Genomic DNA, 26,496 nt, shown 5'->3' on the forward strand with positions numbered 1-26,496 from the left:
GAGGACTTTAAAACAATAGTGAGGAAGGATCTTAGCTCCAGTGAAGTGGAATCTAATGGGGAGAGCTTAGAAACACCATGGGTCAGAAGACAATAGTGAGATTTGTCTATAGATCCCCAAACTAGTAGTAATTTGGAGAAGGTATTAAACAGGAAATTAGAGATGTAATCAATAAAGGTACAGCTGTAATAATGGGAGACTTTAATTTGTAAACTCTGATCTTGTTCAAAAATAAATCAGGAAATAGGGCCTGAACATAGCTAACAAGTGAAATTAGGGATAGTATTTGATCCAAGGAAGGGCATACAAATTGGTGAATAAAAAAAGCAACAGATCTAAGGTGTGGGAATAGTTCAGATTTCAGCAGAAGACAAAGTCATTGAATAAGAGATGGAAAATTGAGTCAGCTTGCAAAGAACATACAAACTGATTGCAAGAGCTTCTATAGTTACGTGAAGAGAAAAGATGAAGACAAATGTCCCTTTCAATCAGAAACAGGAAAAGTTATAATGGGGAACAAAGATGACAAACCAATTGAATACATATTTTGGTTCTGTCTTCACAAATGCACAAATAACATTTGAAAATGTTGGGGAGTACAGGGTCAGGTGAGGGGGAAGATCTGAAGGAAATCTGTAGCAGCTGGGAAATAATGAGAGGAAAATTGATGGGGATTAAAGTACGATAAATTCTTGTGGCCTGATAATCTACATTCCAGATGGTCACCTTTCAAGATTCTATAGATTCTGCACTCAAATGTGCTGAATGGCCTATACCTGCATTGATCTTTATATCATCATTGTCTACAGGAATAGTGCCAGAAGACTGGAGGATAGCAAATATGGTTCCCCTGTTCAAGAAGGGGAGTAGAGATAATCCTGGTAATTATAGACCAGTGAGCCTTACTTCAGTTGTTGGTAAAGTGTTGAAAAGGTTATAAGAGATAGGATTTATAATCATCTAGAAAAGAATAATTTGATTAGGGATAGTCAGCACGGTTTTGTGAAGGATAGGTCGTGCCTCACAAACCTCGAATTCTTTGAGAAGGTGACCAAACAGGTAGATGAGAGTAAACCGGTTGGTGTGGTGCATATGTATTTCAGCAAGCATTCGATAAGGTTCCCCACAGTAGGCTATTGTACAAAATGCGGAGGAATGGGATTGTGGGAGATATAGCAGTTTGCATCAGTAATTGGCTTGCTGAAAGAAGACAGAGGGTGATGGTTGATGGGAAATGTTCATCCTGGAGTCCAGTTTCCAGTGGTGTACTGCAAGGGTTGGTGTTGAGTCCACTGCTGTTCGTCATTTTTATGAACAAACTGGATGAGGGCATAGAAGGGTGGGTTAGTAAATTTGCAGACAACACTAAGGTCGGTGGAGTTGTGGATAGTGACAAAGGATGTTGAAGGTTACAGAGAGACATAGATAAGCTGCAGAACTGGGCTAAGAGGTGGCAAATGGAATTTAACGCGGACAAGTGTGAGGTGATTCACTTTGGTCAGAGTAACCGGAATGCAAAGTACTGGGCTAATGGTAAGATTCTTAGTAGTATTGATGAGCAGAGAGATCTCAGTGTCCATGTACACAGATCCTTGAAAGTTGTCACCCAGGTTGACAGGATTGTTAAGAAGGCATGCAGTGTTTTAGCTTTTATTAATAGTGGGATTGAGTTCCAGAACCTTGAAGTTATGCTGCAGCTGTACAATAGATAGACAATAGACAATAGGTGCAGGAGTAGACCATTTTGCCCTTCGAGTCTGCACCACCATTCAATATGATCATGGCTGATCATCCTTAATCAGTATCCTGTTCCTGCCTTAACTCCATAACCCTTGATTCCACTATCCTTGAGAGCTCTATCCAACTCTTTCTCAAATGAATCAAGAGACTGGGCCTCCACTGCCCTCTGGGGCAGTGCATTCCACACAGCCACCACTCTCTGGGTGAAGAAGTTTCTCCTCATCTTTGTCCTAAATGGTCTACCCCATATTTTTAAGCTGTGTCCTCTGGTTAACTTAAGCTGATTGCCCTACTTTCAATAGACGGAACAAGTTCTTTTGCATCTTTACATTCACAAAGGTGCAAACATTTAAGTTGAGAGGCTGAAAAACCACTGACTAAAGATTCAAACTTCAACAAAAAATGCAATATCTTTTCACTATTTATGTGAGATAACAAGAATCCAGAGAAAGTATATTCCTGTTAGGGTGAAAGGAAAGGCTGGGAGGTATAGGGAAGGCTGGATCACAAAAGAAATTGAGGGTGTGGTTAAGAAAAAGAAGGAAGCATATGTCAGGTATAGACAGGATAGATCGAATGTGTAAAGAAGTGTATAAAGGAAGTAGGAGTATATTTAAGATAGAAATCAGGAGGGCAAAAAGGGGACATGAGATAGCTTTGGCAAATAGAATTAAGGAGAATCCAAAGAGCTTTTACAAATACATTAAGGACAAAAAGGTAACTAGGGCCCCTCAAAGATCAGCAAGGTGGCCTTTGTGTGGAGCCGCAGAAAATGAGGGAGATACTAAACGAGTATTTTGCATCAGTATTTACTGTGGAAAAGGACATGGAAGATATAGACTGTAGGGAAATAGATAGTGACATCTTGCAAAATGTCCATATTACAAAGGAGGAAGTGCTGGATGTCTTGAAATGAATAAAGGTGGATAAATCCCCAGGACCTGATCAGGTGTACCCTAGAACTCTATGGGAAGATAGAGAAGTGACTGCTGGGCCTCTTGCTGAGATATTTGTATCATCGATAGTCACAGGTCAGGTGCTGGAAGACTGGAGGGTGGCTAATTTGGTACTACTGTTTAAGAAGGGAGTAAGGACAAGCCAGGGAACTATAGACCAGTGAGCCTGACGTCAGTGATGGGCAAGCTGCTGGAAGGAATCCTGAGGGACAGGATGTACATGTATTTGAAAAGGCAAGGACTGATCAGGGATAGTCAACATGGCTTTGTGCATGGGAAATCATGTCTCACAAACTTGATTGAGTTTTTTGAGGAAGTAACAAAGAGGATTGATGAGGGCAGAGCAGTCGATATGATCTATATGGACTTCAGTAAGGCGTTCAACAAGGGTCCCCATGGGAGACTGATTAGCAAGGTTAGATCTCAGGGAATACAGGGAGAACTAGCCATTTGGATACAGAACTGGCTGAAAGGTAGAAGACAGAGGGTGGTGGTGGAGGGTTGTTTTTCAGATTGGAGGCCTGTGACCAGTGGAGGCCACAAGGATTGGTGTTGGGTCCTCTACTTTTTGTCATTTAAAAAAATGATTTGGATGCGAGCATAAGAGGCATAGTTAGTAAGTTTGCAGATGACACCAAAATTGGAGAGTGAAGAGAGTTACCTCAGATTACAACAGGATCTTGACCAGATGGGCCAATGGGCTGAGAAGTGGCAGATGGAGTTTAATTCAGATAAATGCGAGGTGCTGCATTTCGGGAAAGCAAATTTTAGCAGGACTTATACTCTTCATGGTAAGGTCTGAGGGAATGTTGCTGAACAAAGAGACCTTTGAGTGCAGGTTCATTGTTCCTTGAAAGTGGAGTCGCAGGTAGATAGGATAGTGAAGAAGGCATTTGGTATGCTTTCTTTTATTGGTCAGAGTATTGAGTACAGGAGTTGGGAGGTCATGTTGCGGGGTACAGGACATAGGTTAGGCCACTGTTGGAATATCGCGTGCAATTCTAGTCTCCTTCCTATTGGACAGATCTTGTGAAACTTGAAAGGGTTTAGAAAGGATATATAAGAATGTTGCCAGGGTTGGAGGATTTGAGCTATAGGGAGAGGCTGAACAGGCTGGGGCTGTTTTCCCTGGAGCGTCGGAAGCTGAGGGGTGACCTTATAGAGGTTTACAAAATTATGAGGGGCATGGACAGAGTAAATAGGCAAAGTCTTTTCCCTGGGGTCGGGGAGTCCAGAACTAGAGGACATAGGTTTAGGGGTGAGAGGGGAAAGATATAAAAGAGACCTACGGAACAATTTTCATACAGAGGGTGGTATGTGTATGGAATGAGCTGCCAGAGGAAGTGGTGGAGGCTGGTACAATTGCAATATTTAAGAGGCATTTAGATGGGTATATGAATAAGAAGGGTTTGGAGGGATATGGGGCGGGTGCTGGCAGGTGGGACTAGATTGGATTGGGATATCTGGTCAACATGGATGGGTTGGACAGAAGGGTCTGTTTCCATGCTGTACATCTCTATGACTCTATGACTCGTTGTAAATCCATCAGATGATTGTAGAATGAAGAATTAAGAAAATGTTATTGGTTAATCAGTAAAACAAGTTCAGTTTCCTGTTCTCTCTCATGACCATTCATTAAGAGCTGCACAATAAAGATATTGGGAATTTTTCTTGTTTAAAGTCACTAATAAATGTTATTATTGACAGTTAATCTTTAAGACTGATTCTAGATGCAAACCTAACTCTATTAAAGGAAGTGCACATGGATGTTTTTGTTATGATAAAGCAGTGTTTTCCCCTTCCTTAGTTTACTAAATCACACAAAAAAATGGTTACTTAAACATTTTAAACATGTTTTATATCTTAAAATTGCACAAAGCCCTTCCAAATTAAAAGTTAATTTTTTAAAAAGGCAATCAGTGACAATTGAGCACTACCCTAGTTTTATACCCTAGTACTGGTATTTTCAGAGGGGGTGAAATCTGCCTAATGGCCTTACCATCACCTACCTTTTCGAAGTGTATATGGGTGGGCAGGTGGGTGGGGCAAGATGTAATAGGGAACTTATGATGAACTTCTGGCACTTGAGGCACTTAAGAGTTCACATTCAGCCCTTCCAGAAGGGACAGGGCAAGCACATGCAATGTGTAAAGCCCAGCAACTATAGTTGTACTGGTCCGTGGGAAAGGATGCATCCTTGGCCCAGAGGTACTCCTACACTTCAAGATCAACACCTCCTTTAACCCTCCAACTGGTGTCCTGAACTCAGATCCCATCCACACCCTTCACTCAACTCCCTCACCATGATCCCTAACTCTGGACTCCCCATGGCACTGCTGGGATGGCACAGCCACTGGCCTATCTGATCTAATGGAAAGTGCAGGATTCTTGTATTAAAGCAATTGATGTTGCTATCAGTGTTCATTTATTGTGTGACCTGGGCAAGCTCTCCTTTTAATCAATGGTGCAGCACTGGGACCATAGCAGCTAATACAATCTAGCCTGCTGTGTTTAACCTTTGATCTGCAAAATGTACATATTCATCATCTGTATGAACACCATTTACACAGATATTAAAAATAGTCATCAACAAATTAAAAGATAAAATCTAATTCATTAGCACAGCTCAAAATCAAACCTGTTTGTTTATCTGCAGCTATTCTGACGAAATGTTTTGCAGCTAATGTATTGTTTCAATTTTGCCTGCTTTTTGAACATGGCAAACTGCCATTCTTTCTCATCTAAGCATCCAGTAATAAAGGAGAAAGACTAGAATGTTATTTTTGTCATTATGTAATTGGAGGTGAAAAAGGTTATTTACAGTGTCAGTTTAAAAAAAAGACTATTTTTACCTGTCAAGTTTCCATTTGAATGTATTTCACTACATTTTGCTGTCATACTATATCAGTCAAAAGGGCGCATTGGATAGCATCCTTGCTTCTGAACTAGAAGCTCTGGTTCACGTTCCACATCAGGTATGGATGGTCAAAGGCAGTGCATTCATCACCCAGTCAAACAGGTTGAATATCAGACTGTAAGTTCCTCCCACATATACCAATGGCAGATAGTGAAAGTTGAAGATGTTCTCGATTAGCCAAATGGAAACATAGCTCCACAGTACAACTTGTAGGTAGAAGTACACATTGCTTTGGCAAGACAGACACCAGCTGGTCAGGTTCTGAAGCAGGGGAGTAGTTCATTCATTCTAACATGTAATCTGATGAAGATGAAAATCGAACGTTCCAAAAGTCAATGTGTTCACTTCTGTCTATTTGCTTGCAAACTTAAAAATGTCGTTGATGGAAAATGGAGATATGTCATGAAGTTCGATGCTCTGTTCTTCAATATACTATCACAGAATAGTTGAATATTCTCCCTTCTTTGCTTTGATAAGTCCTCAGAAAGGGAATTACTTATTTCATTGTGCCACTTTTGATGCAGGGACTTACAAGCAATGTTAAACTGTTTTTCTCACAGATTTTGATTGATAGTTGTATATTTCCCATGTGCAGAATTTCGATTTTAGATTTCCGGCATTTGAAGTTCTCCACTAAGTAACTGTAGTCATCACCACAATGTTTGAAAATGTTCTTTTTCTTTTTGGTTGCATCAATGCTGAAACTGCAAAAAATATGACATCAAGTCTTCTATGAATTTAACATAATTAAGCAGCTCTTCAAAATGTTTTGCAAGTCTCGAAGAAATATCTTCATTTGTGAATGTGCAGCAAGGGCACAGGGTCAGATCGGCCTCTGTTGAGTTAATCGGGCATGCTGCCCACAAATTTGACTCACCAGACTACGCCTCAAAAAAGTTGGCAGCTTGATTTTCATCTGAAATGTATTTCAGTACTTTACTGCATGAAAAAATGCACGTTGTCTGAATTTCATTTGGACTTGAAATGATTCAATCTTGCAATCATCATTTAGGCATGTCAGCACTATATTTTCTGGAAAGAAATTTCAATTCCTGTTTAGTTTCCCAACGACTGAGACTGGATGGACTAGGAATTTTAAACGTTGTCACCTTCATGTCCTTTATAAAAATAAAACTAGATTTTAATACTAATTGTATAAGTTACTGCTCTAGTGTTTCATATGCTTGAAATGGAATACTTTACTTTTAGCCAGAGATGATAATTAATGCATTAATAAATTAAGATTAATTTCAGCATTTGCAAAATATTTAAACTGGGGGCATGTTTAGAAAATTCAGTAAGTCAATACGAATATGGTCAATTAAACCATACAGCAATGCTTCTAGTGTTGCTGAGCAGAGTTATATAGATTCCCCAGACACAGATTGCTGTGAGCCACCACCAGTATTTTTCCAAGGACTTGGGTATACCCCCTGCATATTGTGCTGAAATGAGTTGATGTGGAGGTAGAATATCAAAATTGGAACAGCATCAATTGCAATTGACAGTTGAAATTGTACCAGCATCCACCACTTTCTCTGGCAGCTCATTCCATACACATACCACCCTCTGCGTGAAATAATTTCCCCTTAGGTCCCTCTTATATCTTTCCCCTCTCACCCTAAACCTATGCCCTCGAGTTCTGAACTCCCCCAGAAAACCCAGGGAAAAGACTTTGCCTATTTATCCTATCCATGCCCCTCATAATTTTGTAAACCTTTATAAGGTCACCCCTCAGCCTCTGACACTCCAGGGACAACAGCCCCAGCCTACTCAGCCTCTCCTTATAGCTCAAATCCTCCAACCCCGGCAACATCCTTGTAAATCTATTCTGAACCCTTTCAAGTTTCACAAGATCTTTCCAATAGGAAGGAGACCAAAATTGCATGCAATATTCCAACAGTGGCCTAACCAATGTCCTGTACAGCCACAACATGATCTCCCAACTCTTGTACTCAATACTCTGACCAATAAAGGAAAGCATACCAAATGCTTTCTTCACTATCCTATCTACCTGTGACTCCACTTTCAAGGAGCTATGAACCTATGATTCAGCAGCTGGAAGAGTGAAGTCACAGAAGATGACAGCAGTTGTGTAGTTTTGAAATTAAGTTGATGTAATTTTATTAAGTGTCTTATTGGAACAGCATATTGTTATACAGCTAAAGGCAGATAATAAGCAATTAAGAGAAAGGTGGGCTTAAAGTTGTAAATAATTGTTGTTTAATGCTCAATTGATATTATTTTCTTTAAATAGTGGAATTTGGGACTTCTGTCACTCATATTTTGAAGGATTATGAGGCGAGGTGAGCTTTTCTGGATGTTTGATTTAATTAACAGAAGGGTTCACTGCTGTGTCATAACAATATCTTTTTAGAAACACGCTAGTTATAATGGATCAGTAAAATGCCAGCTTAAGTAATTGAGTCTGGGATCTTCTTACTGTGCATTATTAATAACTGTCAGTGACTTGAAGGTTTAAAGTAAGAAAATTTGGTAAACGGCAATCTATCAGCACATATCAGTGAAGTCACACTCTCAAATCCAACTAAGTTCTGTACAATGCTGTAATTTACCTAAATTCTTTATTCTGTACATTACTTTGAAAGGGGAAGGTTAACAATTTTAGAAGAAAATCTATCTATCATAAAAGTATAATAAGGTGCGAAAGTACATTATTCCTATGCTACCATAATGTATAATGCTGTGTTCGTGAGTATTGAAAAATTCTGATAAAATGACATCAGATATAGGACAAACTGGGCAGATATTAATGCCCTCTTTGCTCTTTCCTGACAAATATGCCTCAATAATAATCTGAAGAAATCAATATCAAAAAAACTGCCGGAGGAATTCAACAGGTCTGGTATCATCACTGAAGAGAAGAACAGATTTAACATGTCAAGTCTAGTATGTTCTGAATAGGAGTCATACTGGATTCAAAACATTAACTGTTTTGCTCTTCACAAATTCTATCAGTACAGCTAGGTTTCTGCAGCATTTCAAGAACACCCATCCACAGTCTTCCCATATAATACACAAATCCTGAAGCAGCAGGGAGTGGATGGTTGTCTCGCTGCTGCACCACTTGAGGGAGAGGAAAATCCTCCACAATTTTGGAGTTTTTTTATACAACACCTGAGAGTTTTTTTCTGATCAAATAAATTAGTGATTTTCACAAAGCTTAGAAAAGACAGAAGTTAAAGAAAAGTTAGCTATACTTAGTTTCTCTCTCTACAGATGTGCCAGACCTCAGTTAACATTTCAGATTGATGAATGTTAGTGAAGGCAGTCTGCTACAGATTGTGTAAAATTGATTGTTGGTTAATGAGTGAGAGGAGTGTAGTGTAGTGTAGTGTAGTGTAGTGTAGTGAGCAACATGATGCAACTTCTATAATTAGAGGGGTATGAAATTTGAGAATACATTCACTGGTCTTGACCACTTGTATGATCTCATCATTAAACTTCTTCCAGACCCATAATCTTAATTCCCAGAGTTACACAGCTGATATTGACTGCAATGGCCATGTTCTCAAATTGCTTTCTTCCACAAAAATCTGGAAGGTTTCTTTACACCTTGTGAATAAAGGACCTTTCTGCTTCTATCCAACTCATGCACCTAGACTTTTAGTTGCTGAATGATCCTTGCTACTCGTTAGCCCAATCTTGGACACTGTCCACATCTTGTTGCATTTGGACAAGGACTTCTAGTTTCCGAGATGTCATGAATGGTGATGGATGGAGGTGGGGTAGTTTGCTGATGACTGCACAGCATCCTCACTTCTGACATTATGATAAAGGGAAGGTAATTGATGAAGCAAATGAAGTTCTTTAGGATACTAATCTGAGGAACTAGAGATGTCCGGACCTCCGACAACTACAAACATTTCCTTTGAGCCATGTATGACTCAAAACAATAGAGAGTGTTTCCCCTATTTCCCACTGACTCCTGTTTTGTGAGGGATACTTGATGCTATACTTGGCCAATGGGCCTTAATATCAAAAGCAGTCACTTTCACCTCCTCTCAGAGATAGAGCTGTATTGTCCTTGGTTGAACCAAGAACCAAACAGAGATATCACAGTTAATGAATCCTTCCATCACCTTATTGATCATCAAGAGTAATCTGATTGATTAGGCAGGTAATATTTGGCCAGGTTAGACTTAACCTGTTTTTTGGAGTACAGGATATACCTGCACAAGTTTCCATACTGCTGGGTATATACTAGTTTTGTAGCAGTACAGGAACAACTTGGCAAGGGACTTAGCCAGTCTGGAATGTTCAAGCACAATTCTTCAGTCCTATTCCCTGGATTATAGCAGGGCTTATATCCACTGCAGTATCCAATGCTTTCATTTGTTTCTTGAAATCACATGGAATGAACTGAAGTAGCTAAAGACTGAAATCGGTGATGGTAGGGACCTCCAGAAGATGCCAAGATGGATCAGTCACTTGGCACTTTTAGCTGAAGATTGTTGCAAATGCTTCGGCCTTATCTTTTACATTGATATACTGGGTACCCCCATCATTACGGAGAGGGATATTTATCAAACTGCCTCATCCAATGAGTTGTTTAATTGTCCATCACCATTCATAACTGGATATGGCAAGTCTACAGAGCTTAGATATTTAGATTAGAGTAGACTAGATTTCCTACAGTGTGGAAACAGGCCTTACTGCCCAAAAAGTCCACACCGACCCTCCAAAGACTAACCCACCCAGACCCATTTCCCTCTTACTAATGCACCTAATACTATAAGCAATTTAGCATGGCAAATTCCCCTGACCTGCACATCTTTTGACTGTAGGAGGAAACCAGAGCTCTCTGAGGAAACCCAGGCAGAGAATGTGCAAGTTCCACACAGACAGTCGCCAAAGGCTGGAATCAAACTCAGGTCCCTGGCACTGTGAGGCAGCAGTGCCAACCACTGAACCTCCGTGCCACCCCAGCATATAAGCACTTCTTTGCGAGATCACCAAGATCTATCACGTGCTGCTTATGCTTTTTGGCATTCAAGTAGTCCTGTGTTGTAGCTTCATCGGGGGATACCTCATTTTTAGGTATGTCTGGTGTGCTCAAGATATGCCCTTGTGCACTGTTTAGTGAACAGGATTGATCTATCTTTTTGATACTGGCAGAGTGGAAGATTTGCCAGGTCATGAGGTTGCAGATTATCTTTGAGTAAAGGGTGCTGCTGCTCATGGCCCATAGTGTCAGTCTTGAGTTGCTAGGTCTGCTTGAAATGCTTGAAATCTATTCATTTCTTATGATGGTAGTGCTACACAACAGTATATTGTATTTTGAAGCCAAACCCCTCAAAACATTTCAAGAAGGTAGCCCAGACCCTGATTTTTCTAGTTGTTTTGAGTAGGTGTAAAGTGAATGTTCCAGGAGTAATGCAGCTAGTCAAAACCCCTCCGTTTTAAACAAAATACAAATTATTTAGAGTGCTGAATGAAACACAACCAAAATGAGTACAGAACATAGAATAACCTAACCTAACACAGGGTCTTACGGTGGGGGAGGGGGAGGTGAAAAATAGAGGGAGAAAGAGGGGGAGAGGGAGAGGGACAGGGAGAGGGAGAGAAAACAACATTTATACACACTACATTGACAATAATCATGCAACGATATACACTAAATTCTATTATACTCTGTTTTACTCCTGCCGTTGAATGTCTCCATTTCTCATCCAAATCTCAACAATGCATTGGCAATCACGTTTCCTCATCCTGTCACCTGCACAATTTTCAAATTGAATGGTTGTAACAAGAAGCTCCACCTAAACAGTCTGGAATTTTTGTCCTTACATTTCTCCACAAACTTCAATGGGTTATGATCAGTGTACACAATGGTCTCAGATACATTAATGATAACATAAACATTGAAATGTTGTGAGGCCTTCACCAAGTTTTAGATTAGATTAGATTACTTACAGTGTGGAAACAGGCCCTTCGGCCCAACAAGTCCACACCGACCCGCCGAAGCGCAACCCACCCATACCCCTACATCTACCCCTTACCGAACACTACGGGCAACTTAGCATGGCCAATTCACCTGACCTGCACATCTTTGGACTGTGGGAGGAAACCGGAGCACCCGGAGGAAACCCACGCAGACACGGGGAGAATGTGCAAACTCCACACAGTCAGTCGCCTAAGGCAGGAATTGAACCCAGGTCTCTGGCGCTGTGAGGCAGCAGTGCTAACCACTGTGCCACCGTGCCACCCATATTTCTCAACTGTTAAACATTTCTGCTGATGAACATTCTATTTCCTGAAGGAATACCTGATAGATCTTTCTATCTTCTCGTCATCTTCCTGAAAGAGCACAGCACTGACACCACTTGCATCAAAAGGCTTTGCATAATTAAGTGTGGCTAACACTGGGGCAGTGGTTAACACAGCTTTCAGACTGTCAAATGCCTTGTGACAGTACACTGAAAATTTTTGACTTTCTTTAGTAATTCAGTGAGTGGAGCAGCCAGCTGCTAAGATTTGGTACAAATGTCCGATAAAATCCACTCAATCCTGGGAATCATAGTACTGCTCTTGTTGTCGATGCTATGAGAAACTCCCCAATTACCTTTGTTTTTGCAATCAGTGGGGCCATTTGTCCATGCCCAATTACATGGCCCAGGAAGGCGACTTGGGCTTTGGCAAATTCATTTTTACCAGATTTATCACCAAGCCTACCTCCCAAAGTCGATCAAACAATTCTGATAAATGTTGCAAGTGTTCCATGTGTGACTAAAACTCACCAGGTCATCTATGTATACGACACAACTGAGTCATCTGGAAATGACTTTATTGGTTAGACCCTGAAATGTGGCTGGTACATTTTTCATAGCAAATGGCATAACGTTAAATTGATCCAGTCCATTCAGCATTACAAAAGCTGAAATTGTCTTCACTCTTTCAGACTCTTCCTGCCAGTATCCTCTGAGCAAGTCCAACTTAGAAATACAAGTTGCTTGTCCCACGTTTTCAATAGTCTTCCAAATGCACAATCGAATATGCACCAGTCTTTGTAACTGCTTTGACTTTGTGATAGTCCACACATAACCTTTGGATATCATCTGGCTTTGGCGCCATTATTATGGGTAAGCTCCAGTCACTGCAACTCACTTCAAATATGTCGTCTTGGAGCATGCATTCAAAAATTTATCCCAATTTTTGACAATTTTCTCAATGTCCAATTTAATTTGAGGACTGTCCAATTCAGAATCCTCCTGAACTTGGTTCTTCACCAGTAACACAGTCTCCTTTCACTTTCCTCCCCTATCAAAATACCTTTTGAGCATATTCACATGACACTCAGAGACTTCTTTCTGTCTGGAGTCCTTAGCAAACAGTTCACCTCACTCAATCTCTTTTTGATTCGACAAGGTCCACTAAACCTTGCTTTTAAAGGTTCACCGATCACTGGAAGTAACACTGGGTGGCAAGTGATTAGCACTGTTGCCACACATTGCCAGGGACCTGGGTTCAATTCCCACCTTGGGTGACTGTGTGTGTTTCCTCCAGACGCTCTGTTTTAGTGTATGCTGTAATACTTTTAAATGCTGTCTAGCCAACTCCCCGCTCTAATTACTTGTACCCTAGAATCTGACACAGTCCAAATATGTGGTCCCGGAATTCTGACTTACCAATTTCTCCTTTATCAATTTTAGTAATCCTCTCATTTCATGCCCAAAAACTAATTCAAATGGACTGAAGTTGGACGATTCATTTGGTGCTTCTCCGTTTACAAAAAGTACAAATGGAACTCCCTTATCCCAATCATCTGGATAGTCTTGACTCTGAGCCTTCAACATGGTCTTTATTGTCTGATGCCACCTTTCTAGTGCTCTGTGCAATTCTGGATCGTATGCAGTAGATTTGAATTCTTTTACTCTGAGCTGTCCATAACTTCCTTGAATAATTTTGATGTGAAGTTTGAACCTAGATCTGATTGTATTTCTGTGGATAGTCTTTATCTATTTGAATAACTCCTCTACAATCCTTTTGGCTGTGATATTGTGCAATGGAGTGACCTCTGAAAATCTAGTGGACACATCCGTTATTGTTAACAAATTCTGATTCCCACTTTAATTTTAGGTAGGGGCCCTACACAATCAATTAAGACTCTTGTAAAACGTTCCTCAAATGCAGGAATATGTGTAAAGATGCAGATTTTATTACTACCTATGGTTTTCCAATTACCTGATATGTCTGACAAAATTCAACTACATCCTTGTGCAATCCAGGCCAGTAAAAATGTTTTGTAGTTTACCTTGTTTTTCTCACACCTACATAACCCCCCTACTGGTAGTTCGTGCACTACCCACAACACCTCCTTTCTATAACCCACAGACAATACTTTATGAACTTCTGCCCATTTCTCATCTGCCTGAATGTGTGATGGTCTTCATTTCCTCATTAAGACATTTTAAAGATAGTATCACACCAGGATACATTAAGATTCTTTTACTGTATGTATGTTTTTTGATACAATTGCTTTAGTTTCTCATCTTTCTGCTGTAATTAAGTTAATTTCTCTGAACTAAAGACATCTGCTTTGTCTCAACCATTTGATCATACAGTGTCTCCGTTAATTCCACTTCAACTTCCTTGTCTATGCTCTTTGATCTCTCCCGTTTCAACTGGTGACTTTATGACCTCATTACCACACAGTCAGGAAAAATCTCAGGATATGTGTTCTGCAGTAGTTGCCTGCCTTTTCAACAACAGTAGGCAGCACTCGTACCTGGGAACCAGTTATATCGCTAGCAAGGACAAATTGTAATCCTGAGCTGGGAGTTTGTCCAGTACACCTAGCATGACTTCTTCACTCAAACTTCACTTTACATAATTCAATGCCTATCTCACCATGAATTCCTGTTACTAGCAACTTTTCTGGCAATATTCCTTATCTTTCAACATTAAAAGGTTGAGAGGATCCTGTATCTCTTAATATTGTAACCTCTTTACCTGCTGCTCCTGGCCTATAAACTTTACCTCAGCAGGTATATGGTTGAAGAAGATCTGGCACGTCTTCCTTAACTATCCTCCGACTTGTTGTATACTCTGGTTCAGCTTTCTAGCTTCCTCTGTGCTTTCCATTACCACTCCAACAAAATTCACTGGCTTATCCTGTTTTCCTACATCTGTCTTCCCAGTGCTTTTCCTAACCTACCAACACTGATTTCATGTGGCCTACTTTACTACATTGAAAACACCAGAGCTTTATAATTTCTCTTTCCCCTTCAAGTGTTTCCTTTTCACCCTGTGGTAAGTTGTCCTTATGATCTTCACCAAGATCTACCTTTCCACATAAGGATTTCTCTCTTCCCCAATTACTATCACTCACACATTGATTTTGGAAGCCAAACTTTGATTTACGGACCAACTCAATCAATCATCAGCCATGTCAGCAGCTACTCTTGCCGTTTTAACTCTCTGCTCTTCCAGTGTTCTCACTATTTCAAGAAGTGAATGTTTTAACCCCTCCAAAATAATCATCTCTCTAAGAGCGTCACAGGTTTGCTCTATTTTTAATGCCCTTATCCACCGATCAAAAATTACTTTGTTTGATCCTTTCAAACTCAAGTGTAGGTTTAACCAGATCTCTCCTTAGATTCCTGAAACATTGCCTGTAGACATTGCCAGAAGCTCATATGCATTTAAGACTTTCTTCACCTCCTCATATGCCTCAGATACCTCTTCTGCTAGTGATGCACATACTTCACTAGCTCTACCTACAAATTTTGCTTGTTTCAACAAAGCTCACATGGTTAGTGGCCACTGCATTTGTTTAGCCACCTTCTCAAATGAGATGAAAAAGGCTTCTACATCTTTTCCTCAAATTTAGACAATGCTTGGATATATTTAAACAAATCCTCACTAGGCCTTTGGCTACCATGGATTTGCTCATCCTCACTCTCTTCCTCATTAAGCTTACCATCAGCCTTCGTCTCCATCCTTTTAAACTGACTTTCCTATCTAAATGCCAAATTCTGAAGTTCAAACAGCCTCTTCTTCTTCTCTCTCTGTTCTGCTAAAGCAATTCATTCTTTTTCTCTTTCCTCTGTTTTTAACCATAGTTCAAACCGTTTCATTTCTTTTGCCTTTTCCTTGTCTTTTATCTGTAACTCAAGCTACTTCATTTTCAATTAAATTTCAGTTATATCTAAATATTTTGATGGCATTTCCAGTGAATTTAAATGCTGATCTATTGCTGTAATTATCTCTCCTTTCCTCACAGAAGGAGGCAGCTCCAACTCCAGCTTGTCTGCTAATTTCAGCAGTTTGGCCTTATTCACCTTTTGTGAAATCCCCAAATTCACTTCTTCTACCCCCAGTAAACTCTTAGTGACTGAAAGGGCCATTACTGTCCCAAGCACTGTTAAAAATGTGTTGCTGGAAAAGCGCAGAATATCAGGCAGCATCCAAGGAGCAGGAGAATCGACGTTTCGGGCATAAGCCCTTCTTCAGGAATCAGCCCTTCCTGAAGAAGGGCTTATGCCCGAAACGTCGATTCTCCTGCTCCTTGGATGCTGCCTGACCTGCTGTGCTTTTCCAGCAAAACATTTTCAGCTCTGATCTCCAGCATCTGCAGTTCTCACTTTCTCCTCAAGCACTGTTAAAACCAACTGAAATCAACACCTAGAACATAGCCACAACTACAGCAAATTAATAGACTGGCTAGATGAGGACAGCCTTGTTAATGCTGCGTACTTGGAATTTCAAAAGGACTTTTAATAAGAGCAACTTCTAATTGACTTATGAACAAAATTTACACCCAGGTGATTATAGGACCAGTTAGAAGCTCAAATTTATTAAATGGAAGTTGTGCTTTACTTAGTTTTTCTGATAAATTAATAGACAAGGTTTGCATAAAGATTTGTAGCTCGGGTGACAGTTGCCGTAGTATGTTCGCTGAGCTGGGAAGTTGATTTGCAGATGTTTTGTCCCCTGTCTAAGTGATATCTTCAGTGCTTTGAAGCCTCCTGTGAAGCGCTGCTGCTGTACTGTGTCTTCTGGAATTTAGTTGATTCCATTTCTGCTGCTTCCAGTTGCCAGTTTTTCGTTTTCCAGTATATTGGGTCTAGATCATGTTTGTTGATGGAGTCCATGGATTAGATTAGATTAGATTACTTGCAGTGTGGAAACAGGCCCTTCGGCCCAACAAGTCCATACCAACCCTCCGAAGAGCAACCCACCCAGACCCATTCCCCTACATTTACCCCTTCACCTAACACTACGGGTAATTTAGCACATCTTTAGACTGTGGGAGGAAACTGGAGCACCCGAAGGAAACCCACGCAGACACTGGGAGAATGTGCAAACTCCACACAGACAGTTGCCTGAGGCGGGATTTGAACCTGGGTCTCTGGCACGGTGAGGCAGCAGTGCTAAGCACTGTGCCACCATGCTGCCCAATGAGTGCCATGCTTCTAAAAATTCTCTGACTGCCCTCCGTTTAGCTTGCCTTATGATCATTATGCTGTCCCAGTCAAATTTGTGGTCCTTGCCATCTGTGCGTATAGCTACTAGGGACAGATGGTTGTGGCATTTAGTGGTTAGTTGTCTACCTGCTTGTCCTATATAGTGTTTCGTGTAGTCTTTGCATGGAATCCTGTAAATTATGTAAAGGATGAAGCAATAGTCTCATTTGATGTAACGGCACTGTTCACTTCAATTGACAAAACTCTAGCCAGAGAGACAATAGCCAACCTCCCGGACAAACAGAACAGACGATGCAACAGGGAACCTATCAGCAAGGATGACATACTCAAACTACTAGATCTGTGCTTGATGACATACTTCACATTCAACAACCAAGTATACAGAAGCAGTGATATAAAGACTGGAACAAAAAGCCATCCCACAAATCCGACCCAAACTCTGGATCAAATACATGGACGACACTTTTGTAATTATTAGGAGAACAGAGATAAAGAACACACACCAGATTATTAACACCATGTTTAAGGGATCAAATTTACAAGAGAAGAGGAAACCAACGAGGTGGGCGGCACGGTGGCACAGTGGTTAGCACTGCTGCCTCACAGTGCCTGAGACCCGGGTTCAATTCCCGCCTCAGGTGACTGACTGTATGGAGTTTGCACGTTCTCCCCATGTCTGGGTGGGTTTCCTCCGGGTGCTCCGGTTTCCTCCCACAGTCCAAAGATGTGCAGGTCAGGTGAATTGGCCATGCTAAATTGCCCGTAGTGTTAGGTAAGGGGTAAATATATGGGTATGGGTGGGTTGTGCTTCGGCGGGTCGGTGTGGACTTGTTGGGCCAAAGGGCCTGTTTCCACAGTGTAATGTAATCTAAATCTAATCAACAACCAACTCCCATTCCTGGATGTGACGATAGAAAGAACACAAAACGGTGAATGCACAAAAAAAAGTGTAAAGAAAAAGCCACGCACACAGACCAGATCCTGAACTTCAACAGCAACCACCCGAATGCACACAAGAGAAGCTACATTAAAACCCTATTCAAAACGGCTACAACACATTGCAACACTCCCAACCTGTGAAGAGAAATACACTTCTACAGAGTCTTCACCAAGAACCGGTATCCCTGGAACTTCATCCGCTGATAAACAACGTCAAGAGGACATGCCACGACCCAACACGCTAGCCATGCTGCCTTATATAAAAAACGTCTCGGAACTAACAGCCAGACTTCTACGACCACTTGGATTCATGACAGCCCAAAAACTGACAGCCACGGTCAGAAAACAACTCACCAGAACAAAATACCCTGATACCTATCATGTGCAAGATTAACATAATTTACAAGACTCCATGCAAAGACTGCATCAAACACTACATAGGACAGACAGGCAACTAATAATCTGCGACACCAGACGCCTGGAGGAAGAACGCCTCATCTTCCGCCTCGGAACACTTCAACCCCAGGGCATCAATGTGGACTTCAATAGTTTCCTCATTTCCCCTTCCCCCACCTCACCCTAGTTCCAAGCTTCCAGCTCAGTAACTATCCCCATGACTTGTCCGGACTTGTCCTACCTGCCTATCTCCTTTCCCACCTATCCACTCCACCCTCTCCTCCCTGAACTATCACCTTCATCCCCTCCTCCACTCACCCATTGTACTCTATGCTACTTTCTCCCCACCCCCACCCTCCTCTAGCTCATCTCTCCACGCATCAGGCTCACTGCCTTTATTCCTGATGAAGGGCTTTTGCCCGAAACGTCAATTTCGAAGCTACTTGGATGCTGCCTGAACTGCTGTGCTCTTCCAGCACCACTAATCCAGAAACTAATAATCTGCATCCATAAACACCAACCAGCTACTAAATGCCACGACCAGCTGTCCCTGGTACCCATATACACAGATGGCAAGGACCACAAATTCGACTGGGACAACACAATGATCACAGGACAAGCTAAACAGTGGAGAGTCACAGAATTTATAGAAGCCTGGCACTCATCCATGGACTCAATCAACAAAAAAGTCAACCTTGACCCAATATACCAACTACTGCAATGAACAACCGACAACTAGAAGCAGCAGGAATGGAAAAAAAAATTCCAGAAGACACCCGCTTTACAGCAGGCTCCAAGGCACTGAAGTTGTCACCTAAACAGGGGATAAAACATCTGCAAATCAACTTCCCCAGCTCAACGAACATACCCATAACTACAGCAAATTAATAGACAAGCTAGAGGAGGACAGCCTTATTAATGCTGCATACTTGGAATTTCTAAGGACTTTTAATAAAAGCAACATCCAATTGACTTCGGAACAAATTTACACCCATGTGACTATAGGTTGGTTGAAGCATAAATGTGAAACTCAAAAGGGAAAGAAAGAGAGCTATGGTTAATGATTGTTTTATTAATCTGCATGGTTATGTGCAGTGGTATCCCCAAGGATGCTTATGGAATACTGTTCTTTTCATAGATAATAATCATCTGCATAATTTCAAAAATTGTGGATGATACAAAACACATATGTAACCAGGAGGATATCATCAGACATTAGGAGTCATAGACAGTCTGGTGAAATGGGCAGCCAGATAGCAGATGAAATTTAATACAAGTGGCATGAGAACAGTTTACCAAATAGGCTTCAGTTGGAAGCTTTCTCACCTCCGAGTCAAAGATTTATTGGAACACAATCCAACTTGACATTCCGCTACAGTAATGAAAGAATGTCCACTTTCAGAGGTCCACTTTCAAATAAGGTACTGAACTGTGGATTCAGTTTGCATATAGAATATCCCATGGCAATATTTTGAGGAAGGGAGTTACTTATGGCGTCCTGGCTGATTCTCATCTCAAACAAAAATAATGGAAGAAAATCAAATTATCCTGTAATTTCATGTTGCTATTTGCAGGACTGTGTGTATAAATTGGCTGCCATCAAGTCCTAAACTGCCAGTGAGTACAAATTCCAAAAGTTGAGAATGTGGTGCTGGAAAAGCATTGCAGGTCAGGCAGCATCCAAACAGCAGGAGAATCAATGTTTCGGGCATAAGCCCTTCATCAAGCCATTCCTGAAGGAGGACTTATACCCAAAACATCGGTTCTCCTACTCCTGACCTGCTGTGCTTTTCCAGCACTAAACTCTCGACTCTGCTCTCCAGCATCTGCAGTTCTCACTTTCTCCTACATTCCAGAAGTGCTTAACTGACCACAAAGTGCTGCATGAACAAAAATCTTTTATCCTAGGAGGTGACAGAATAAATCAGAAGGCCATTAAGAAAGCATACAAGATCCTTAGTATGGTAGATTGAGACATAAGCAAGAATTAATTTATGTAAATCTTTAGAAAACATTGGCTCCGGCACAGCTGGAGTTGAGACAAAATTGAATGCGGCAAGTTATTGTGGTACACTACTAGAAAGGGTAGTCAAACCAGGTTTAACAATAATTTCCAAAGCATATATTAAATACATGAACTGGAAAAAAAATTGCTAGCTTTTCCAATATACCATCTTATTGTCTCTCATGCTAACATTTCTGTCCTAGGCCTGCTGCAGTGTTCCAGCAAAGCCCAATGCAAGCTAAAGGAACAGCAATTAATTTTCCACTTAAGCACTTTACAGGCTTCAAGACTCAACACTTCAGACCACAAACTCTGTTCTCTATTTTGATTACACACTCCCCCCTGCTACTCTGGTGTCTTCTTGCAAGAAAATGGTCTCAGCAGAATGGATCAATTTTCTGCAATTAACACCCACCTTTCTCTATATCTTTGCTCAACTACATTTAATAGTCCCTTAACCATTTGTTCTGGGTGCCTTTCCCATTTTTTTCTACTGCACAGATACTACCAGTCCTGAGTTTCTCCAGCACTTTACTTTTATTTCGGTGTAAAGATTTGTTTGGTTAAGGAGAAAGAGTGGGGAATGGGATAATTCTTTCAAAGAGCTGATGTAAGAACAGCATGTCACAGAGCTTATTGTTCTGTTGCATCATTTTCTGATACTCTTTTTATAGACATTCATTTTTACTCACATCATACACAAGAGAGAAAATGAATGGATCCTTCCAAATAATGATGAAACATATTTGAGGGGATAATTATGAAGTTTGAAATTGAGTGGCTCACAACTTTTCTGAAATTAAAGGCAGCATTGCAACCTTTAAAACTTTAACTCTATTAACATTTCAGTTACAAAAAAGAACGTTTTTTGTGCCAAGAAATTGTTTGCCTGAATTCTGAAGATCAATGTGCCTCATGTCCTTGATAGTAGGGTCATTTACATTAAAAAGATCAACATTGTGACATGATTACCACAGGTTAATTGCAATTCAATTTCACATTTGCTTTTTGCAACTTCCATAACTAATCTTGTAATATTAAAAAAAAAATGATGCTCACAAATACTGAAATACTGTTAGGAAATTAGGAAAATCCTGCAATAATTATTAGTCTTCACTGGTTTACTTTTACTTGCGTTTCTATGAATGCTGCAAGTAAAAGTTCTTTTTAAATTATTTGGTCCAGGATCCATAAGCTGACAAATAAATTGGGAATGATTAACAGACACCGTCAATAAAACATGAGCAATTCAAAATCCTGTGGTCTCTACTTGATGAAACTCGAATCTGCAATTACATTTTAGCAAGTCTGACTTCAGGCTTAAAATCACAGTCAGTTTTGTTAACAAATAATGAGAAGAATTTAGCCCAGTGTTTCTTTCTGTACGTGAAATACCAACTTCTATTGTTGGAAAATATAACTGACACTTAAGAAAAAATGTAGTTTTTCATTCTAAAGCTTAATACATTCTTAAGGAAAAATAACAGAAAACGTGACTCCAACCTCTGCTCTTTGTCTTGACCTTGAAAACATTTCTGTGCCAGTTTTCATTAAATTCTCTCTGTCACATAACTCTTCTTTTGATAGATCCATTTCACGCATTTTCAATAGTTCTCTTTGCAAACTATCAAATTTGGACTTAAACCACTGATGTGCCTCTTCTAGGTTTGCACTAACCTGCAGACAATAACATAGGTGTCAACACTTGCCCAATTATTAATGTAAATTAAATGCAACTCCTTGTATATTGTGTTCATATTTTCAAACAACTACTTTCACTGGTTAACAGGAGCTACATTTGTAGTATTGCTTATGATTCAATGGATAATTACACAGCAATGTATACAAACCAAGAATACACCAGGTTGTACCCCTAGTTGTTAAGAGTTTGCTGATTGCAACTGGATAAGAGTGGAGAGTACTAGAACTAAATGCAAAAATCACAATGCTTTTGTTAGTGAGAAACAAGCAGGACCCCTCCTCCCAACTGCTGTTCAATGACCCAGTTGGAACTCTATAGCTTGATTAATTAGGCTAAAGAGTAAGAGCTGCTAGTAAGTGACTATTTAGGCACATGTATGAGTAAAAGTCACTTATCCATTCCATTGAAGATCTGTTAACACCTATGGAACCGTTCGCCAATATAATTCAGGATCATCAGGTTGGGAGAAAATGCACGTCATTTTTTGTTGGTAAAAATGGAATAATGCTATATTCTTTAAGTTTTTGTAATTAAAGCTATGTTTTCAATTACAGCCAGCAGTTAATTTTATGCAGTGGTAGAAATAACTAAGTAGTGTTAATTTATAATGTTTATTTTCAATACTGGAATTTAGATGAAAACAAATTTGAATAAAACTCTCCTGGAAAAGTAAATATAAAAGTGATCTTGAATAAAATTAATCATAGAGAAAACTGGAATTACTGCTTTTGGTTCCCACTGCAAGTTCCAATGTTGAGCTATCAAATCCATCTCTCTCCCTGGCAATAGTCTGAGATTAACTAGTTGTTGTACAACCATATTGTCACAGCCAACCCACGAATTTCCAGCCTCAAGCTTGCACAATCACTAAATCACAAAGATGTCCATTTCGATCTCCGTTATATCATGCAATATTTGGTAATCAAGGGCATTAAATAGTTATCAGGATAGGCAAGAATGCACAGTAATCACAACAGACATGATCTTGACTAGCAGAGCAGAGTCAAGGAGGCCAAGTGGGCTAATGATCCTAAAACCTTAATTCATGTTTTTTTTTTGTATCACTTCTACTCCTAACTATTCCAGTGCAGTCCTGGCTGGTCTCACACATTCTACCCTCCATAAACTAAAGTGCATCCAAATCTTCACTTATATATTAACAATGAATTTTCATCACTGCAGAAAAAGCTACTTAGGGACAGAGAGGTCAACATTCTCAACTTACACAAAGTTCCATTAACCCCTTTATCTGCAGGCCAATACTGGCTCCAGGACAATAAACATCATAATTTTACAATTCTCATTTTTGCTTTAATATTCCTCTATTGAATTGAATTGAATTTATTGTCATGTGTAACAAGGCACAGAGAAAAGTTTTGTCTTGCAAGCAATACAGGCAGATCACAGAGTTAAGTAGCATAGATAGTAAATAATAGGTAAACAGCAGCAAAAACAAAAACACAGGTACAGGGGAATGTTAAGAGTTTGAGTCCATTCAGTATTCTAACAACAGTAGGGTAGAAACTTGTGAAAATGGCTGGTGCGTGTGTTCAGGCTCCGTACCTTCTCCTCGATGGTAGAGTTTGTAGAAAAACATTGCCAAAGTGGGATGGATCTTTAAGAATGCTGGCAACCTTTCCTTGGCAGCAGTCCTGATAGATGGATTATATAGATCCATTTGTGGTCCTGTTCCCTTCTCTGTAATCTGCTGTAGCCCACAATCCTCTAAGATGTCTGCACCTTCCAATCCTGATCTCTTGAGCATTCTTAATTTTAATCTCTCCTCCACGATTAGCCATGCTTTCAGCTGAAAAGAATCTACCTGACTTTCCTCCTATCACACACTCTTCAAAACATATCTCTTTGCCCAAGTCTTTGATCATCTGTTGTTATTTCTGTCTGCAGTGAACATGTTGCTATGAATTAATACATGTCACTTCTTCTGGCAAGAATAAATGAGCCACTCAAATTGCACCACTTATTGTAAATTGGTTGAACGTAGAGCTATTAGCACACTTGGGATTATTCAATTGTGAAGGCACATCTAATAGAAAATATTTTAGATTTAGCAAATACAGATTAATTTCAACAGAGTGAATAGCTTAAAACAGGAGGAATGCATAACTTCAGTACCTTTTTTTAAAAATACTTCCTTCTCTAGCAGAAAGCTGGCATAGACAAAGACCAAATGGCTTATTCCTGGGCTATTATCTTTCCATGTATTTTTCAAAAATACAATCTAGGTAACTTGGTATCTATAGTAACTTTCCTACTTTTGAATACAATTCCCACAGTTTTGGTATCTTTTCAGAGTCAGACCTGCTAAAATAACACTGATTTTAAACAGTAGTCCATGTCTATCTCAACTGATTCAATTCATTTATAGAAATCTGTGCAACACACTGATCTAAGTTCTGATCAGATCCTAAAGTCAGAACAATATTCCCATTCCCAAGAGTCATCAGCATTATCATTAGGAGATTCACTAGGTTGATTCCAGAAATTAAAGAGTTTGAGCAGTTTATGTTGATATTCACTAGAGTTTAATATGATGGGAGGAGAACTAGTTCAAGTATATAAGATGTTAAAGGGGATTGATAAAGTAGGCGTAGCGCAAATGTTTCCTCATGTGGAGCAGTCTAAAATGATAACCTATTATTTTAGGATAATGTGTAGCAGATTTAAAGGGAGATGAAAAGATATTAATTCTCTCAGTCATAAATCTGTGGAATTTACAATCTGAGAAAGTGGTGGATTTCAAGAAATTAAGAAATTTTAAGTAAAAAACGGTCTATCTCTACCTTAATGACTAGTTGAAGGGTTGAGGAGGGCAGGCAGGAAAGTGAAGTTCAGGCCAAGGTGAGATCAGCCATCATCGTGAATGGCAGAACAAGCTGAAGGAGCTGAAATGCCTACTCCTGCTTCTAGTTCTGATGAGTGTAAGTGGGCAGAGCTGCTATGTGTTTAATATTATCTTGTTATTTTTGATAGTAGGTGCAAGAATTTAATTACACCATCTTTGTTATTCCACAAAATAATTAATGCAGTTCCATTTAGAAATTCCCAAGTAAAGATAGTAAACTATAATACATTAAACATAAGATAGGCAAGATTTCTTATTAATGTAGGATATAAACAATACAAAGCAAATCTCAACCATCAGTGTCCTACCTGTTGTGACTCCAAACTCGCTTCCTTCAGTTTCTGCTCAGTTACTTCCTTGCAAATTTGCAAACTTCTTACTTTTGCTTTAAGAGTCTAGTGACAAGAATCAATATTTTGGGGCTTTTTAGAAACAAGAATTTCACCATTCTCTGTGCAATAGTTTTGTTAACCTTAATCCAAATAAACTGAAAATCAAGACTTTTAGTATTGTTCGATTTCATAACAAACACGGCAAGTTAATAACGATGACAGAAATCAAAGCAACAGAACAGGCTATAGTACTTTATAGGATTCTGGGAAACCTTGGAGGTTAACTCTGAATTCTGAAAAGGCAAAGTCACAAAGACTTCTCACAGTAAGCGACTTTCAACACTTCCATCACAATGTCAATAAAATTGGCCTGAAGAGCTAATGAATAGCTTACTTTATATCTAAAATTAACATGAACATTATAATGTTGGAATTCCTGGGCTACGATAGCTGTGTGACATTCGGCTCTCTTGCTGCTGGGATTGGTCATCAGGTTCCTGATGTTCCAAGTCCAAATTTAATTTTGAGAAACAACAGGAATATGTCTCTCTGTGTGGATTCTTTAACATGGGGTGGCTACTGATTACTCTATGGTCTTTGTTGACTGGCAGGGATAGCCAAGATGATTGGACACATACAAAATATAACATAACCACAGTGAAGCTCAGTGCAAAACACAGACACAGCAACACACACACTTCCCTGGCTCCGGATCTCACAATCTGACTTTATGGAGTTCACATTATGGAGTAGGTGTTGGATATCAATTAGGCAAGATCAATAAAGATTTATTGCTGCCAGTGCAGCAGGCTCACAAAAGACCAGTCAGATCCTTCCACTGAGCTAACTACACTTGTGCCCCCCGTGCATTTTGAATTTTTGACATCACAATCCAGGCTATGGGGCTCCACTCTTTGCTGTTTAACTGACTGAGCCAGTATTTCCATAAAATCATAAGATTACAGGAGCTGAATTAGGCCATCTGCTCCATTGATTATGCTCTACCATTTGATCACAGCTGATATGTTTCTCAACCCATTCTTTTGCTTTCTCCCTCTACTCCCTTACCAATCAAGAACCTATCTCAGTCTTAAATACACTCAATGACTTGGTCTCCACAGCCCTTTGCAGCAATGAGTTCCACAGATTCACCACCTTCTGATTGTAGAAATTTGTCCTCATCTCAATTCGAAAGG

The 26,496-nt window shown here is 39.9% G+C and overlaps 1 protein-coding gene across 11 annotated transcripts in view; it reads right to left on the minus strand.

The window, feature by feature from the left end:
* Positions 1-26,496, minus strand: part of LOC140478941 (coiled-coil domain-containing protein 150-like) — a 126,522-nt gene that overhangs the window by 16,567 nt on the left and 83,459 nt on the right. For 3 of the 11 annotated variants that reach the window (XR_011960899.1, XR_011960898.1, XR_011960906.1), the window contains 3 exons: positions 25,277-25,363; positions 21,907-22,080; positions 5,549-6,731 (listed from right to left, as the gene is read on the minus strand). Coding sequence is in view for 2 of the 11 variants with exons in the window: in XM_072572603.1 (XP_072428704.1) it covers positions 21,907-22,080; positions 25,277-25,363 (261 nt within the window). In the remaining 9 variants the exon portion in view is untranslated. Of the gene's footprint in view, positions 1-5,548; positions 6,732-21,906; positions 22,081-25,276; positions 25,364-26,496 lie in introns of those variants that run through there. The other 8 variants (XR_011960900.1, XR_011960901.1, XR_011960902.1 and 5 more) reach the window with 8 other exon arrangements.

The sequence above is a fragment of the Chiloscyllium punctatum genome, chromosome 6, assembly GCF_047496795.1.
Source record: "Chiloscyllium punctatum isolate Juve2018m chromosome 6, sChiPun1.3, whole genome shotgun sequence".
Taxonomy (NCBI): domain Eukaryota; kingdom Metazoa; phylum Chordata; class Chondrichthyes; order Orectolobiformes; family Hemiscylliidae; genus Chiloscyllium; species Chiloscyllium punctatum.